This window comes from Dama dama, chromosome 22 (genome assembly GCF_033118175.1).
Source record: "Dama dama isolate Ldn47 chromosome 22, ASM3311817v1, whole genome shotgun sequence".
Classification (NCBI taxonomy): Eukaryota; Metazoa; Chordata; class Mammalia; order Artiodactyla; family Cervidae; genus Dama; species Dama dama.
In genome coordinates, this window is record NC_083702.1 from 43067382 (window position 1) to 43084365 (window position 16984).

The following is a 16984-nucleotide window of genomic DNA, read 5'->3' on the forward strand; positions in this document are numbered from 1 at the left end:
CTTCTCTCCCTCTCCACTTCCCTTTCCTCAGTTCCAGCCCTCTGGGGCTCAGGGCTGTAAATTGGTTTTGCTTTTAACAGCAAAGGTTTCACATTTCTTCTTAAAGCGCTCTCTTTCCTGGAGTTTCCCGGGAGGAGGAGCGGGAGGCAGAGGTGGCCCTTGTGAACAGTCTTTGGCTTCCTTGATCCAAACATGGGTTTCTCTGGCTTAATCTTCACATCCCTGGCCAGTGCCCAGGTTGGAGGGAGGGAGGGCAGAGTTCTTCCCGCAGTCAGGAGAGCACTGGGTGTGTGAGACTGATCTGGGTGCGGGGCCGTGTCTGGCTTGCTGGGAGACCAGGCAGGTCCCCCCTAGATTGAAATTCACGAAATTGAGGGTCTGCAGGCCAGGAGCCCTGCACAGCCTCCCCTGACCCCCTGCAAGTCGAGCATGGGCAACATGGCTCACTTTACTTCTCCCCCCATCAGAGGCCCGGCAGGGGCCTGGTCCCCAATTTACAGATGTGGAGACAAGACTTAAGAGGTGGTGCAGTCCATCTGACTAATTGGGCAGGGTGGATGGGGCTCCAGGCCTGATTGCTGCTGGCTCAGGAACCTTGATCCTGGCCGTGACCCAGGCTGCAGTATGTGACTCTGGGCAGGTCACTGCCCCTCTCTGGGCCTCTAACGCTCCAGCCACTGAGGAGATGCCTGGGCATTCCAGATGCCTCTGACTTCTGCCTGAGGCACCCCCTGCAGGATCAGGGTTGGGGGTGCCCCCTACTGGAAAGCACTTTGAGGAGGGGCTATTGGGAGTGTGTCTGGGTTCCCAGACTCGCCCTCTCTTTACCTCGGCTCTGCTTTTGCTGTAAGAAGAGCTCATCTCATGCCCTCCCACTGCGGGAGACCCCAGCTGCTATGCACCCCCCTGCCTGGGGGGCTCACAGCCATGTTGCTCTGCTCCCCCTCCCCCATGGAAGCCGAGACAAGGGAATTATTTTTGGAACAAGAGCAGTTACACAACAAATGAATTATTTATCTTTGGGCATGGAGGAGAGGAGGCATTTTGCTGGGCTCCTTAATTCGTTTCTGGATTGGAGGGTGGCTGCTCGGGTACGTGGCCATGTGTGTACGGGCCTGTCGTCGTACACAAGACTGTAGGTGTGCTTGTGAGTGTGTGTGTGTGTGGTTGCGTGCACCTGTCTATATGTGAGCTTGCCATGCACTTCTGATTCACCTGGGGGCATGTGGGTCATTGCGCAGGCAGGTGGACGAGTGTGGACACAAGGATGCTGACGCGTGTATGTGTATCTGCACCTGCCTTGTTAAGTCTCCAGTCTCCCTTCTTTGTCTACTGGCTTCAGACACTCCCCTCCCCCCTCCCTCTTGTTTCTTTGATCTCCCTCCTCCCAGGTCCTCTGGCCCCCTCCTCCCCCTCTTGCCCCCCTGCCACCTCCCTTCTTTTACGTAACAGGGACCCAGAGTGCTGCTGGCACAGGACGCCCTGGGAGGGGGTGGGAGTGGGGCTGGGGGCCTGTGCTGGAGCTTAGAGAGCTGCCCTGAGCCTTCACACTGATCCGACACCCCCTCTCGGTGCTGCCTTTCAGGAACCAGGTGACAGACGGGTCCCTTCCTTCCTGTCCCCGTCTTTCGTGCTCCCCCCTCAGAGTCCCAGTCTCCAGCCTCCTGTGGGAATCGTCTGAAACTCTGAGCCCGGAGTCCCAGGAGGAAGAGGAAGAGGCGGAGGAAGTCAAGCCCCGAGGACCTGGGCATCTTCCTGGCAGGAAAGGAGCACCTCGGGGAAGCAGGCTGTGGGGCCCGCAGCCCCCCTGGCCTTGGTCTGGCTCTGGTGCCTGGCGACTGTGGGTAGCACCCCAGAAGGCCCCCTGACGGTTGGCACTGGCCGTGCCCGCGTCACCTGGGGCCCCCGAGCTGGGGGTCCCGCCAAAGATGGTGGCAGCCCCAGGGAGGACTGTGCTGCTGGCCCCAACCTCTGGCCACTAGGCCCCCCGGCGCCCCGGCCCCCCACCCTGAGCCAGGCCTGAGAGGGGGCCGTGGCCGGAGCCATGCTGCGCCTGGGGCTGTGCGCGGCCGCGCTGCTGTGCGTGTGCCGGCCGGGAACCGTGCGTGCCGACTGCTGGCTCATCGAGGGCGACAAGGGGTACGTGTGGCTGGCCATCTGCAGCCAGAACCAGCCACCCTACGAGACCATCCCGCAGCACATCAACAGCACGGTGCATGACCTGCGGCTCAACGAGAACAAGCTCAAGGCCGTGCTCTACTCCTCGCTCAACCGCTTCGGGAACCTCACCGACCTCAACCTCACCAAGAACGAGATCTCCTACATAGAGGACGGCGCCTTCCTGGGCCAGTCGAGCCTGCAGGTGCTGCAGCTGGGCTACAACAAGCTCAGCAACCTGACCGAGGGCATGCTGCGGGGCATGGGCCGCCTGCAGTTCCTCTTCGTGCAGCACAACCTCATCGAGGTGGTGACGCCCGCCGCCTTCTCCGAGTGCCCGAGCCTCATCAGCATTGACCTGTCCTCCAACCGCCTCAGCCGTCTCGACGGCGCCACCTTCGCCAGCCTGGCCAGCCTCATGGTGTGCGAGCTGGCCGGCAACCCCTTCAACTGCGAGTGCGACCTCTTCGGCTTCCTGGCCTGGCTCGTGGTCTTCAACAATGTCACCAAGAACTATGACCGCCTGCAGTGTGAGTCACCGCGTGAGTTCGCTGGCTACCCGCTGCTGGTGCCCCGGCCCTACCACAGCCTCAACGCCATCACCGTGCTCCAGGCCAAGTGCCGAAACGGCTCGCTGCCCGCCCGGCCTGCAAGCCACCCCACGCCCTACTCCACCGACACCCAGAGGGAGCCTGACGAGAACTCAGGCTTCAGCCCCGACGAGATCCTGTCGGTGGAGCCGCCGGCCTCGTCCACCACGGACGCGTCGGCGGGGCCGGCCATCAAGCTGCACCAGGTCACCTTCACCTCGGCCACGCTGGTGGTCATCATCCCGCACCCCTATAGCAAGATGTACGTGCTGGTCCAATACAACAACAGCTACTTCTCCGACGTCATGACACTCAAGAACAAGAAGGAGATCGTGACGCTGGACAAGCTGCGGGCACACACTGAGTACACCTTCTGCGTGACCTCGCTGCGAAACAGCCGCCGCTTCAATCACACCTGCCTGACCTTCACCACCAGGGACCCAGTGCCCGGCGACCTGGCACCCAGCACCTCCACCACCACCCACTACATCATGACCATCCTGGGCTGCCTCTTCGGCATGGTCATCGTGCTGGGAGCCGTCTACTACTGCCTGCGCAAGCGGCGCATGCAGGAGGAGAAGCAGAAGTCCGTCAAGGTCAAGAAAACCATCCTGGAGATGCGCTACGGGGCTGACGTGGACGCCGGCTCCGTGGTCCACGCTACCCAGAAGCTGGGTGAGCCCCCCGTGCTGCCCGTGTCCCGAATGTCCTCCATCCCCTCCATGATCGGGGAGAAGCTGCCCACCACCTCCAAGGGGCTGGAGGGTGGGTTGGACACGCCCAAGGTGGCCACCAAGGGCAACTATATCGAGGTGCGCACGGGCACGGGCAGCGAGGGCCTGCCGCGGCCGGAGGATGACCTCCCTGAGCTGGAGAACGGCCAGGGCTCGGCTGCTGAGATCTCCACCATCGCCAAAGAGGTGGACAAGGTCAACCAGATCATTAACAACTGCATCGACGCCCTCAAGCTGGACTCGGCCTCTTTCCTGGGGAGTGGCAGTGGTGGTGGGGACCCCGAGATGGCCTTCGAGTGCCAGTCCCTCCCTGCAGCCTCCACCACCTCCTCCACCGCCACCCCTGTTCCTGGGGTGCTGGAGCGCCCCAGCTTCCTCTCACCCCCCTATAAGGAGGGCTCCCATCACCCGCTGCAGCGCCAGCTGAGCGCCGACGCCGCCGTGGCTCGTAAGACCTGCAGCGTCTCCTCCAGCGGCTCCATCAAGAGCGCCAAGGTCTTCAGCCTGGACGTGCCGGATCATCCGGCCACTCCGGGGCTGGCCACGGGCGACTCCAAGTACATCGAGAAGGGCAGCCCCCTCAACAGCCCACTGGACCGGCTCCCGCTGGTGCCGGCCAGCAGCAGCGGGGGCGGCGGCGGCGGCGGCGTCCACCACCTGGAGGTGAAGCCCACCTACCACTGCAGCGAGCACCGGCACAGCTTCCCGGCCCTGTACTACGAGGAGGGCGCCGACAGCCTGAGCCAGCGCGTGTCCTTCCTCAAGCCGCTGACCCGCACCAAGCGGGACTCCACCTACTCGCAGCTCTCCCCCAGACACTACTACTCAGGCTACTCCTCCAGCCCTGAGTACTCGTCCGAGAGCACGCACAAGATCTGGGAGCGCTTTCGGCCCTACAAGAAGCACCACCGCGAGGAGGCGTACATGGCCGCCGGCCACGCCCTGCGCAAGAAGGTCCAGTTCGCCAAGGACGAGGACCTGCATGACATCCTCGATTACTGGAAGGGGGTCTCGGCCCAGCAGAAGCTGTGACCCTCTCCCCACCCCCGACCCTGGTGAGGTTGGAGCGGGAGGGCCAGGGGCACGCGGGCAAGGGCCGGGGCGGCGGCGGGCCGGGCGCGCTGGGGGCCGACGAGTGGACGCACACGCACACCCGCACGCACGCACCCACGCACTCACCTGACCACCACCTGACTGTGAACAACCACCACCCGACAATAACGGACAGGAAAACACAGACATGTTCTCCTTAAAGTTTACACACTGATACCGAAACCAGTCGTCTTTACTGTGCTGCCCAGGGACTCTGCCGGGGTGTGCGGGCCGGGTTGGGGGCGGGGGGAGGGGGCAGACGAGGAAGCCAGAAGAGGGTGTGGGGTCTGGGGCTCTGGGACTAGGGACAGGTTTTGGGGTAAAGGAGCCTGGGGTGGAGATGGACCCGAGCTCCCCTGGGGCAGGGAGCGGGTCCCCCCAGATGGGGGACAGGTTACTGGGAGACTTAGTAGCAGATGGACATTGGGCATCGTCTTCTCCCTTTATGGATGGGGAGACCGAGGCCCAGAGGAAGAGAGTGATAGCCCCAGGGTCATGCGGCAGGTTAGAGGCAGTCTCCCAGTTTCCAAGCCCAGTGCTGTCCCCCACTCCCCCGGTGGCTCCCCTGGGGTCCTCACCCTCTGCTCATCCACTACCCGGTTCCAGAGCTGTGGTCTCCTGGAGCTGAGGGGTCAGGCAGGTGCTTTTTCTTTCTAGAAAGGCTTATGGCCACGCCCCCAGGGCGTGGATCTGTGATTCATCATGGGCGGCTGTTGGTGGGGGGAGGGGGGGTGTTCTCTGCCCCCTTATGCCAGCACCCAGGAGAAGTGGGAGGTCCTGGTCATAGGGGAGGTGCAGGCATGGGACGGCCCACCAGCCCACTTCAAGTGTCTTCCAAGTAGCCTGGGAGCTGTGGATGGGGTCTGAGGAGAGTGCCCGGGGCCAGCGGCCTCGCCATCTCAGGTGCAGGCCTCCACACCCCAGCCCCCCAGCCTCTCTGGGCCTCCAAGACCCCTGCTCATCCCAGAAGGGCAGGGGTGAGCTGTGATACCTGAGAGCAGCCGGGAGGTGGAGTCCACTGGGGGCCTTCCTGCTTCTGCCCCTACGTCCTGGCCTCCCACCTGCCAGACCCCTGCTGTGGGCTCTCCGGGCAGCATCTCAGCCTGCCCAGAGAAAGGAGGGCCTTCTGGGGCTTTTCCACTCACACCCTCTTGGCTGCCTATCCCCACCTTACCCACTGGCCTGAGAGGCCCCCATGTTTCCATGGAAATGGCCGCTCCTCCCATGCTGACCCCCACCCAACATCGAACAAAGCACAAATGGTGAGCACCCCCCGCACCCCACCTGGGAAGGAGCAGGCTGGGTTCCTGGGGCCCCTCCCCCTCCCTGGCCTGCCTCTGTCGCCATGGCAACCCAGAGCCTGGCAGTTGGGACCGTTGGGCTTCTGGGGGCTCTCTCTCTGTCATTGTGGGTGGCAGAGGGCGGTGAGGGAGGGCAGGGCCAGATGGGGTGGCTGCCTTTCTCACGAGCTAGGGGCTTCCTGGGGTCAGCTCTAAGGGACGGATCTGGGGTCCTGAGACTGTCTTGGAGACTGTCTTGAACACTGTCAGGGTGCTGAGGGGCCAGAGTCAGCTCCCCTGCACCTGTGGATGGGAGGTGGGCCAGTGGGGAGTGAGACGACTCTAGCTTTGCCCACCTGCCCATGTGCCCCTTGGCGCCCCACCCACCTCAGGAGCGGAAGGAGCCCACTGGGCTCTCCTCACACTCCTGCTTTCGGCTGGTCACTCAGTTGGGTTCTTGAGTTTTGGGGGTGTGACTGTGGGGTGAGGGTGGGTGCTGGATGGGACCAAGACCTATACTGTGGAGGGTATTCTGACCAGGAAAGCTAGTGCCATTCCCTGGGTGGTGGACACCAGTGACCTTCCTGGGGGAGGACAGTGGAGGGGAAAGAGGCCTTAGGGCTCAACTGAGCCCCACTTGGGAGACAGACCAAGCCTGGGGCTCACTTTGGGGGTGACATTTGCAAAGAAAGGACTGTTCTCCTGGGGGAGTGGAGGGGAGGGGGCCAGCATGGATATGCAGAGCAGACCTCCCCCAACTCCCCAAAACCTGCCCCAACCCCTCCTCACACCGGATTGATGAAACAGAAAAGCAAGCAGAGAAGCAGTGATGTGAGAAAGCAGATTCCCTGTTATATTTGCATGACGATTTTACTGTATTTTTCTGAGCAAACATCTGTCGTGTATGTGCCAGTTTGTCCAGACTCCCTGGCCTTTCCTCCCCGCCGCGCTCCCATTCCCACATTCCCTCTGTTGTGATCTGACAAGCAGCTCTTGAAACCCAGGGAGGGGCCCGCTCTGCAAAAGACCCAAAACAGGTGCCACCAAAAACACCCCCCCACCCCCGACCCACCTTCTGTCTTTCTGGACGTCGGGGCCAGCCCACAAGTGCCGCCTCCCCTCCTCCCATCAGCCTTTTCCTGGCCAGGGAAGGGCAGCCCCAGGGAAGGCCGCCTGGGGGGACTGCTCCTCTGTTGCACTTGCTCCCATTTTGCAGATGAAGAAGTGGGAGCTCCCCAAAAGGGAGGGGTCTGGTGATTTGCTGGGAGAGTCAGTCACATTGCTGAGTACAGGAGGCCAAGAGCTTGGGGCTTCATGGATGGCTCTACAAGTGGGGGGCTTGGGGCCCTGAGGGAAGAACCCATAAGAGGTTCCCCTCCCTTGAGGTTGGCCTGGGGACAGTGCTGCCCACAGGGAGGAATCCTGCAGCAGGAGCAAGAGCTCCCCTCAAATCCTCCGTCATTCCTGGTTGAAGATGACCTATAAAAACCTCAGATAGGCTGGCTTTGCGGGGCTTCAGAGGATAGGTCCCCATCTTAACTGCAAGGGTCTTCCACTCCAAGAGGTGAACCCATATTCACAGCCCAGGGCATACAGGTCTATGATGCAGATTAAGATGACCTCCTAGGTGCCGGGGTCTTCCACTTCAGGAGGTGAATCCACGTTCACAGCCCAGGGCATACAGGTCTATGAAGCAGAATAAGATGACCTCCTAGGTGCCCAGGCCAGGCCAAAGCTCCGGGGAGTGGGGCACACACTGTCGCTCACCCCAGAGGCTTTCCTGCATCTATGTCCTGTGTCCTGTTCAGGGAAAAATATTCACAAAAGACCGGTGAACATTTACGTCCAGGAATCTGGCTGGCCGGGGTCCTGTGTTTGTAATGGCAATGAGCACGGCGGGCCCCGGGTTCATGGCCTGGGCCGGTCAGGAGGGCAGGCAACCAAGAGAGAAGGGAAAGGGTGGGGGGTCTCCCAGGGAGCAGGTGACAGGGGGGCCTGGTGGAGTGGGGTTGCTGTACCCTGGACCTTCTGGAGGCTGGCTGGCCTCTGAATAAACCTTCACAGGAGCTTCCTTGGCACCTGTCCCTGGGAAGGGGCACCCATGGTCTCCTGGAGAATGCACTAGGGACAGTAGTGACCCCTCTGCTGGAGCTAATGGCCTTCCAGAAGGGAAAAGTGGGGGTCTGGCAGGAAGAAAGCTTAGTCTGGGGTGGCCACCTCCTCGGGGGTCCCAGGCTTGTCTCCTCTCCACAGGAGGGGCCTGTGTTGGCCCCCCAGAGGCTCCTCGCCCCGACCCCTCCTAGGGGACAGAGCAGGAGGATGGTGGTGGCCTGTGTCCAGGCTGGGAAGGAACTGTCTGTGGGGGTGGGGGGTGGGGGGCGGTTGGAGTAGAAAGACCCACCTGGGGAAGAGGAGGTCTGCAGAATCCCAGAGAGGCATAGGGAGGAGAGTCTGAGCCTGGCCGAAGGGCTCTGAGGTTCCTAGCAAGGAGTTGCCCACCTGCACCCCTCCTGTCCTGGACATGTTAACAGATGGGGAAGCAGAAGTACAGGGAGGGAAAGGAAAGAAATCTTCTAGGGTCTCAAAACATACTAAGGCCAGGAGAGGCGCCAGACATGGGGGACAAGAGTGACAGATCCCGGCTTATAAGGGGCTTACATGCAGTGAAGGGACAGCCACAAAGTGCTCCCCAGTGAATGGACGTTGCACAGAGAATCAAAAACTGGGAGAATAGAGTGAGGCAGGGGCCGGGGGAGTCCTCGGGGCAGGGGAGCCAAGCTCTGAACGACAGAGCCAGAGGACTGGCCTGCTGGCCAGGGGAGGATGACATGGGATGAGGGAGAAGTAAGGTTGTTAGCAGGGGCTGGACGCCCCCGAGTACCTCCTCCGGTGACCTCCACTACTCTGGCCCTGCCCTGCAAGGCCAGCAGCATCCCACCACATTCCTGAGGAGGGAGCGGGGGGCCTTCTTTCTGAGGTGGTGGATGGATGGTCCAGGCATGAGGAGGCCTGGGGGTGTCAGAGCCCCACAGGGCTTAAGGAGCCCCCCTGAAGCTTGCCCGCCAGGCCAGAGTGAAGGTTCGGGCTTGCCTGACGTCAGGGCTGGTCTCCTCTCTGCCGAGACCTCTGCTACACAGCCACCTCAGTCCTAGGAGCTGCTGTGCTCCTGGTCTATCCTCCCACCTTTAAGACAGAACCGGTATTCGACTCCTTGTTCTCGTGCCTGCCACCGAGTCCCCCATTAAGGGCCATCACTGCTGCCGAGAAGTAGGGAGAGGAAAGGGGGTGGAATGGGGTGGGCTTGAGAGGGTCTGGTCAGCCTCCCCTTCCCTCACCTGCCCCTCACCAAACAAGCACAGGGCTGGGCAGGGCCGAGGGGGTCCGCTCTTGTCCCCTGGCTTCCTCTGCCCCCCCCAACCCCCGCCCTGGGGCCACCAGCCCCTCCATCCCACCCCACAGCTTGGCACCTGGTTTGGGTCCTGCAGAGCTGGGCTCCTGGCCCCGGGCTACGAACCTGTGAACCCCAGCTGTGTGTGGACCTTTCTTCCCGTGGCGGGGCCTGAACTCTCCTTTTCTTCTTTTTGGGGTGGGGGGAGGGGTAACTTCATTTATTTTCTCTTCCCTATATCTGCCTCTCCCTCCTCCCTATTTCCTGTTTTAAACTGAATGGCACGAAATTGTTTTCCTCAACTCGGAGATTCCTGTATGGAGAGAATCAATTTCTATATTTGCAATAAATTTCTTATTTAAAACAATAGGACCAAGGTCTTTGTTGAATGTCGACCCCTCCCTCTGCAAGTTGGGATCCCAGCGCCTCCAGTTTCTGGTAGCCAGTTCCCATTTCCCTTTCTCACCAGAGCCTCACACACAGGGTTAAGGAAGGGGGCCTATCAAATGGGCAAGTCCTCGCCCATGGTCAAGGAAAAAAGAAGTGTGTCCCCCAGACAGCACATGGGCCAGCTGGGAACTCAGGGTCACTTTCCCTGCCCCAAGCCTAGCCGGCTGGGGGCTTCGTGGTGTCATCCCACTAGGAACGTGGGAGCCCAACTGCCATGTGCCCCCACTTCCCCTCCTGGTGTCCTGGCCTCCATTATCACTGGATCTAGACTGTAGAGGTGGGAGGAGCATTGGGCATCACTTCAGTCTCAGCTGATTTCTGGGGGTTACACACTATAGTGAGTGGCCAAGGACCCCACTTTCTCATAGGCCTGCCTCTAACAGCTCTCTGTCCTTAGAAGTTTGGGATGGTGGGAATACCCTTTCTCCTGGCCAAAGTTGCCAAGGCCAATTTCCAGACTGCCTGCCTCTTCCAGCTGTCTGCTACCCTTTTCTCCACAGCTCTGAACCACCCCTGCTGCTTCTCAGGGATCAAGAGATGCACCTTGTCTCTCTGGACAGGCATGGACCTCAGGCTTCATCCAGTGAGTCAGGCTGAGCTGCCAAAGCTTGGTTTGGGAAGGGCGAGTCGGGGAGCCTGGAGCCCAGCTCCAAGCCCCCCAGCCTCCCTGTGTCCCCAGTAGACAGAGCCCCTCCCGCTCTCTTTCCAGACCTCTGCTCTCCAACTGCTGCAACCCCCCGCCTCTGGGCAGCCCCTGGATTCAGCCTGGGTTGCTCTAAGGGAGCTTGGCCTCCCTGACTCGGAGCTCTTCCCCATGAGTGAGGCCACACTCAGGCATTCGGCAGTCCCACCTAGGATCCATGTTCCCTGTGGCCCCCCTGGCTCCTGGCCCGTGGGCCTTTCCTGAAGCCTTTTGCTTCCCTGGGAGTTGATATGGATTGGGGGGAGGGCTCCCCGGAAAGGCCCAGGCTGGAGCCCCAGCTCCTGTCCCCTCCAAGCTGCCCTCAAGCACCCTCTGTGCCGCTGTCATAAGTGGTCACAGCCCAGGCCATGGTCTCCCTCTGCTCCTCAGCTCTTCTCAAGCAACTGTGTCCTGCTTCCCTGGTAACTTGCCCCCTGGGTGGAGGAGGAGGGAGCAGGTGTGTGGGGGAGGGTTCAGAGAACAGGTGCTGGAATCTCACAGGCTCTGTCATTTCAGGACTGGCCTAGGGTCCCCCAGCCCAGCCCAGCTACCTTCTTTTGACACTCTGTCTTGGTTTCTCTTCATCAGCATGGGCCTTTTCTCTTGGAAAATTCTTATTATTCCTGAAGAAACAAAGATGTGACCAAGTGTGGACATGTGAGTAGGGGGAGCAGTGTCCGGGTCAGGTCAGATCGTCCCCCTTCTGGCTGCCCCAGCTCCCCCACCCCGCTGAGTGCCACCACACCACTGGGCTTAGGGAGTTTACAGTTACTGGGCATTTGGAAAGTGTCCTCAAAGACAGTTTTGCTTTGGGGTACAGAAAGGCTCGTTCCTTTGTTACTTGGATTCCAAAATGAACTTTTATTTACAAAGTTAGATTCAAAGACCCATGCCCTTTCAACGTAAAAGTTACTCTACGAATAAATCTAGTCAATTTGAACTTTCATTCTTAAGGGGACTTTGGGTTAATTTAAGTTCTGTGTACACATGTAATTAAGTAAGTGTCCTTAACTCTCCCAAAACTGTATCAGGAAGTTTAATATATCTGATTTCCTTTTTCAATACTTCATTTATGTTGAGGAATCTTGTATCCTGCTAAGTTTCTGCTTACTCCTAGCATGACTCTGGGTTCTTGTCATGTCCCAAGCTTCTTATCACACTAGTGGTATTTCCAGGAAAATCACAATTCTGAACTAATTCCTTATTTTCAAATCATCGATTTGAATGTCAAGGACACTGGTGCTTTAACATTTAACAGAGCAGACAAACATCATAAATACCCGGAACACTAAATATCTGAGATCACTGAACACAAATGTTTATTAATTAGGTAAATGTGACATACCTATTTAGTACCAACTTCTAATTCTTTCTAGGATGAGACGGTATTCATTCAGTAAGGAAACAAATGCCTTGTGAGCAATTTTGGGTAAAACTTTGCTGGGCTAGGGCTCCCAAGGACCTGAGGCTTTGGGTGGGATTGGGGTGCTATAGAAAGAGCCCAATGCCAGGAGGCACCCACTTTTACACGTTCTGTGTCATGCCTTCCAAATTGGGGTTCTTCTAAACCAGTGCCCATGGCTCTTCTGTCTTCTCCAGAAAGTCTGCCAGCCCCCTCATGTCCTCTCAACCTTGACCCTGTCTAGCTCAGGACTGCTTCCTCCTCCTCCACATTCACAAACACACCCCCTATATACAAGAGCCCCCACTACCCGAGTTCCGCCAGGGCTTGGTTTGAAGGTGTTCACAGTTCCTAGGTTTTTCTGTGACCCCTCACAGCTGCTGGCCAGGGAACTTCTGTTTAGTCACTTAGTTCAGTTCCCCTCCCCTGGGCTCCCACTTTGCCTTCACAAAAACAAAAAGCTCTTTCTCCCGAAATACCCTCAAATTGAGCCCACTGGGGCTTCACTGGTTCTCAGAGGCAGCCCAGGGTTTGTGACTCCCAGACCCTTGCTTCTCCCAGGTTGCCACCTCCTGCCTCTGCCTTGGGGGGTTGAGGTTTCTGTAGGACCCAAGGGCCACCTCCTCTAGGCCTGGCAGGACCCCTGACCTAGGCCCCCTAGCTTACCTTGTCTCCCTACTCGCTGCCAATGGTCTGCGGCCCCTTTTCTCCACAGCTCTGAACCAACTCTGCTCCTTCTCAGGGGTCAAAAGATGCACCTTGTCTCTCTGGACAGGCATGGAGCTCAGGCTTCATCCAGTGATGTCAGGCTGAGCTGCCAAAGCTTGGATTGGGAAGGGTGAGTGGGGGAGCCTGAAGCCCAGCTCCAAGCCCCAGCCTCCCTGTGTCCCCAGTAGACAGAGCCCCTCCCGCTCTCTTTCCAGACCTCTGCTCTCCAACTGCTGCAATCCCCTGCCTCTGGGCAGCCCCTGGATTCAGCCTGGGTTGCTCTAAGGGAGCTTGGCCTCCTTGACTCTGAGCTCTTCCCCATGAGTGAGGCCACGCACAGGGATATTCAGCAGCCCCACCAAGCGTCAGTGGGCCCTGCGTCCCTCCTGGCTCCTGGCCCATGGACCTTTATTGTGGACTTTTGCCTCCCTGGGAGTTGGTGTGGATTGGGGAGGCGGCGTTAGGAGGGACCCCCCAGAAAGACCCAGGCTGGAGTCCCAGCTTGTATCCTGTCCCCTCCAAGCTGCCCTCAAGCACTCTCTGTCTGCTGTCCCAAGGTGGCCGCAGCCTGGTCCCAGTCACGCTGTTTACTGACTTCCCAAGCAGCTGTGAATAGTGATAAAGGGAAACCTCACTAAAATGGACGTGGGAGACCAGAAGGGAGAGTGCTCAGGCATGTACCATTAGCTATCAATACTGATCCCAACATAAAGAGATAGACCTTGCTTTTCTGGCAGGAAGTGACACTACCTTAGCACTGCCAGCAGGAGGAAGATTTTCTCCTGGCTTGGCAACAGCTGAGCCCGTGAGAGACTGTCACAACTCCCGGGAGCCAGTGTAAAGCACTTTTTTCCAATGGACTTCTTGTTTATAACAGCCCCTCCCATGTCCCCTTCTCCTCTATAAGAGAGTTTCCTCTCCTTCACTTTCTTGGGATTTACAACTATTTCACCGTAGTTACATGCCCCCAAGTTGCAATTCTTAGCTGGTAGAATAACTGGCTGTTTTATTACTTTAGGTTAATATAGCCCATGTCTTGTTTCCTAAGGGAAGGTTCACTATGAACTTGCACCATGGGAGGAGGAGGAGAAGGGGCAGGCTTATGGGGCTGGGGGTGGTCAGAGGAGCAGGTGTTAGAATCTCACAAGCTCTCTCTTCTCAGGCCTGCAGCTGGGGTTGCTCCGAGGTCCCCCAGGCTGGGTCAGTTTCAGGGTGCCCTGCCCAGCTGCCTTCTCCCTTGCCCTCCCCTGCTGTCATTGTGAGGATGGGGGAGGGGGTGTATGTGTCTACAAACCTATCCTCCAGGAAGGACCTGGAATGAAGTCCTCAGGAAAAGAGGCTCTTAGAAGGGTCATGTACACACTGTAAGGCCAGCAGCTAGGACCTGGGTCTGTGCTTCTCTTAGGCCCCAACCCTTCCAGGACTTTCTTTCAACCTGGAAGTTACCTTTCCGGGTCACAAGAAGTCTTCATTTTGAGGGAAGGTGGTTGGGGGGGAGGGGGCAGGGCATGGGGAGGTGGGCTGCCTCCCAGGCCTGAACTGCAGCCCATGCCTATGCCTTGCTGGTCTCCTTGGGTCTGCACCCCCCAACTGGTCCGTCTACTCCTCACAGCCTCTTCCTCCCAGCTGAGTGCCTCAGGGAGCTGCAGGGACCTACACACTCTGCTCCTAGGTGACTTGAGCCAAGTGCATGTCCCAAAGCCAGGTCACCCCAAACTGCAGTAGGGAGGGCCTGGCAGTGGGCCCAAGGCACCCACTGTTGAGGAAGGAGGAGGGGACTGCATAGAAAATATCCTTCTCATCCCAGGGGACCCTGAGGGTCCTCATCCAGTGACCTCAGGCTCCTTTGCACTATTGTTTGCTGCTAGGCCATCAGCCCTTCTTCCAGACCCTTGCCATCCTGTTGGGATTAGAAATGCCTTCTTGCAGGAAGGTGCCTAGAATTTGCCCATCAGCAGTAATAGTGACATCGGAGGGTATAGCCGGCTTTCAGCTTATTCCCAGGGGTGAGGCACCAATGTCCTGTGACAGGTTCCAGGCGTCTCCTTCTATCTCTGCCTTGAGTGCTTGGAGTATCTGGGGCACCCACAGGCTGCTTCCTTCAGGCCAAGGCAAGGTCAGCCTCCAGGCTTCACTGGACCTCTGCTTGCACATGAACCCTCTTACTTGCACTGTCTCCTGTTGCCTGACCACACCAGTCTGTGGGCCCATTTTCCATGGTTCTGAAACCATCCCCGCTCTTTCTCAGGGATCAAGAGATGCAACTTGTCTCTCTGGACAGGCATGGAGCTCAGGCTTCATCCCGTGACCTCAGGCTGAGTTGCCAAGCTTGGATTGGGAAGGGGAAGTGGAGGAGCCTGAAGCCCAGCTCCAAGCCCCAGTCTCTCTGTCTTCCCTGTAGGCAGAGCTGTAACAGGAGGGAAAGGGGCAGGGCACAACTTTTGAAAGAATGACATAGCCCAAGGACACAACATAAACTGATTAGAATCAAATGGGACCAAGATGGCAGACAAGATTAGACCTTGATCCTGAGTCAGCAAGTGAAATGACACACCCAGAGGTGCCATGACAGTTGCAAGGCACTATTAAAAGATCAAGGACGGGAGGTGGCCCAAATCCAGGAAATCTCTGCCCCTTCCCCACAATAGTTGGAACAGTCCTCCAAACTCACTAGCATATGAAAACACCTAGCCTATAAAAACTAACCATGCCACAGTTCACAGCCTCTGCATTCACCCTCTGCGATGGCCCACACTCTGTAGGTGGAGAGTGCTTCTCTCTGAATCTGAATAAATCCACTTCTTACCTATCACTTTGTCTCTCACTGAATTCTCTGTGATGAGACATCAAGAACCCGAGCTTCATTAGGTCCTCAGGTATTGTGGGTTCTGTCTGGGTTTGTGTCCCAGCTGCGTGGGTTCAAGTCCCAGGCAGGGTTTTGACTGGGTTCATGTCCCAGCTGCGTGGGTTCAAGTCCCAGGCAGGGTTTTGGCTGGGTTCATGTCCCAGCCGCGTGGGTTCAAGTCCCAGGCAGGGTTTTGACTGGGTTTGAGTCTCAATCTGGTAAATGGTTTCAGAGCCCCTCCCCCTCTCTTCCCAGACCTCTGCTCTCCAACTGCTGCAACCACCCGCCTCTGGGCAGCCCCTGGATTCAGCCTGGGTTGCTCTAAGGGAGCTTGGCCTCCCTGACTCGGAGCTCTTCCCCATGAGTGAGGCCACACTCAGGCATTCGGCAGTCCCACCTAGGATCCATGTTCCCTGTGGCCCCCCTGGCTCCTGGCCCGTGGGCCTTTCCTGAAGCCTTTTGCTTCCCTGGGAGTTGATATGGATTGGGGGGAGGGCTCCCCGGAAAGGCCCAGGCTGGAGCCCCAGCTTGTATCCTGTCCCCTCCAAGCTGCCCTCAAGCACCCTCTGTGCCGCTGTCATAAGTGGTCACAGCCCAGGCCATGGTCTCCCTCTGCTCCTCAGCTCTTCTCAAGCAACTGTGTCCTGCTTCCCTGGTAACTTGCCCCCTGGGTGGAGGAGGAGGGAGCAGGTGTGTGGGGGAGGGTTCAGAAGAACAGGTGCTGGAATCTCACAGGCTCTGTCATTTCAGGACTGGCCTAGGGTCCCTCAGCCCAGCTCTGGCTCGGGGCCACCTGTTCCAGTTGCCTTCCCCTTGCCATTCATGAGGTCTCCCTATGCCATAGCTGTGAGGATGGGGGTCTGCTAACCCCTTCTTCCAAGAAAGCCCTCAAATTCTGCTCCCCAACAGTAGGCTATTTAAGATGGTCTCACAGCAGCTGAGGTATTTTCCTCATTGCTTTCTAGACTGTGAGGTTGGAGAATTCAGTTCTGGGTCTGGACTCTCTCTTGGCCCCAGCTAATCCCACTTCCTTGATTCAGTTCAGTTCAGTCACTCAGTTGTGTCTTACTCTTTGAGACCCCATAGACTGGTGCATGCCAGGCTTCCCTGTCCATCACCAACTCCTGGAACTGCTCAAACTCATATCCATTGAGTTGGTGATGCCATCCAACCATCTCATCCTCTGTCATCCCATTCTCCTCCTGCCTTCAGTCTTTCCCAGCATCAGAGTCTTTTCCCATGAGTCAAGTCTTTGCATCAGGTGGCCAAAGTATTGGAGCTTCAGCTTCAGTATAGTCCTTCCAATGAATATTCAGGACTCATTTCCTTATCTTGTAGTGACCCCACAAGAGACTGAGTCAGACTTGCCTGTGAGTATCCAGGAGACTCCAGTGGAGGTGTGGGTCGACAGTGGCCTGCCACGGGGTCAGGGACACTGAATACAACAGTCCTGGGAGCCCTGGCATGCTAGCATAAATCCTTTCGAAGGAAGTGGCCATTATCACCATTATCCCTATGGGAGGGAACACAACCCCACCCAACAACAGAAAATTGGATTAAAGATTAACTGAGCCCCGCCCATCAGAGCAAGACCCAGACACCTGAACAGCCAGTCCCTCCCATCAGGAAGCTTCCACAAGCCTCTTATCCTTATCC

At 58.0% G+C, this 16984-nt stretch overlaps 1 protein-coding gene across 2 annotated transcripts in view; it reads left to right on the top strand.

The window, feature by feature from the left end:
- ELFN2 (extracellular leucine rich repeat and fibronectin type III domain containing 2) overlaps window positions 1–4535 on the top strand; it is a 51434-nt gene extending 46899 nt beyond the window's left edge. For both annotated transcript variants that reach the window (XM_061124147.1, XM_061124148.1), the window contains exon 2: window positions 1586–4535. In XM_061124147.1, the coding sequence (XP_060980130.1) occupies window positions 2045–4513 (2469 nt within the window). In that variant the 5' untranslated portion in view covers window positions 1586–2044 and the 3' untranslated portion in view covers window positions 4514–4535. The remainder of the gene's footprint in view (window positions 1–1585) is intronic.
- Window positions 4536–16984: the final 12449 nt, after the last annotated feature.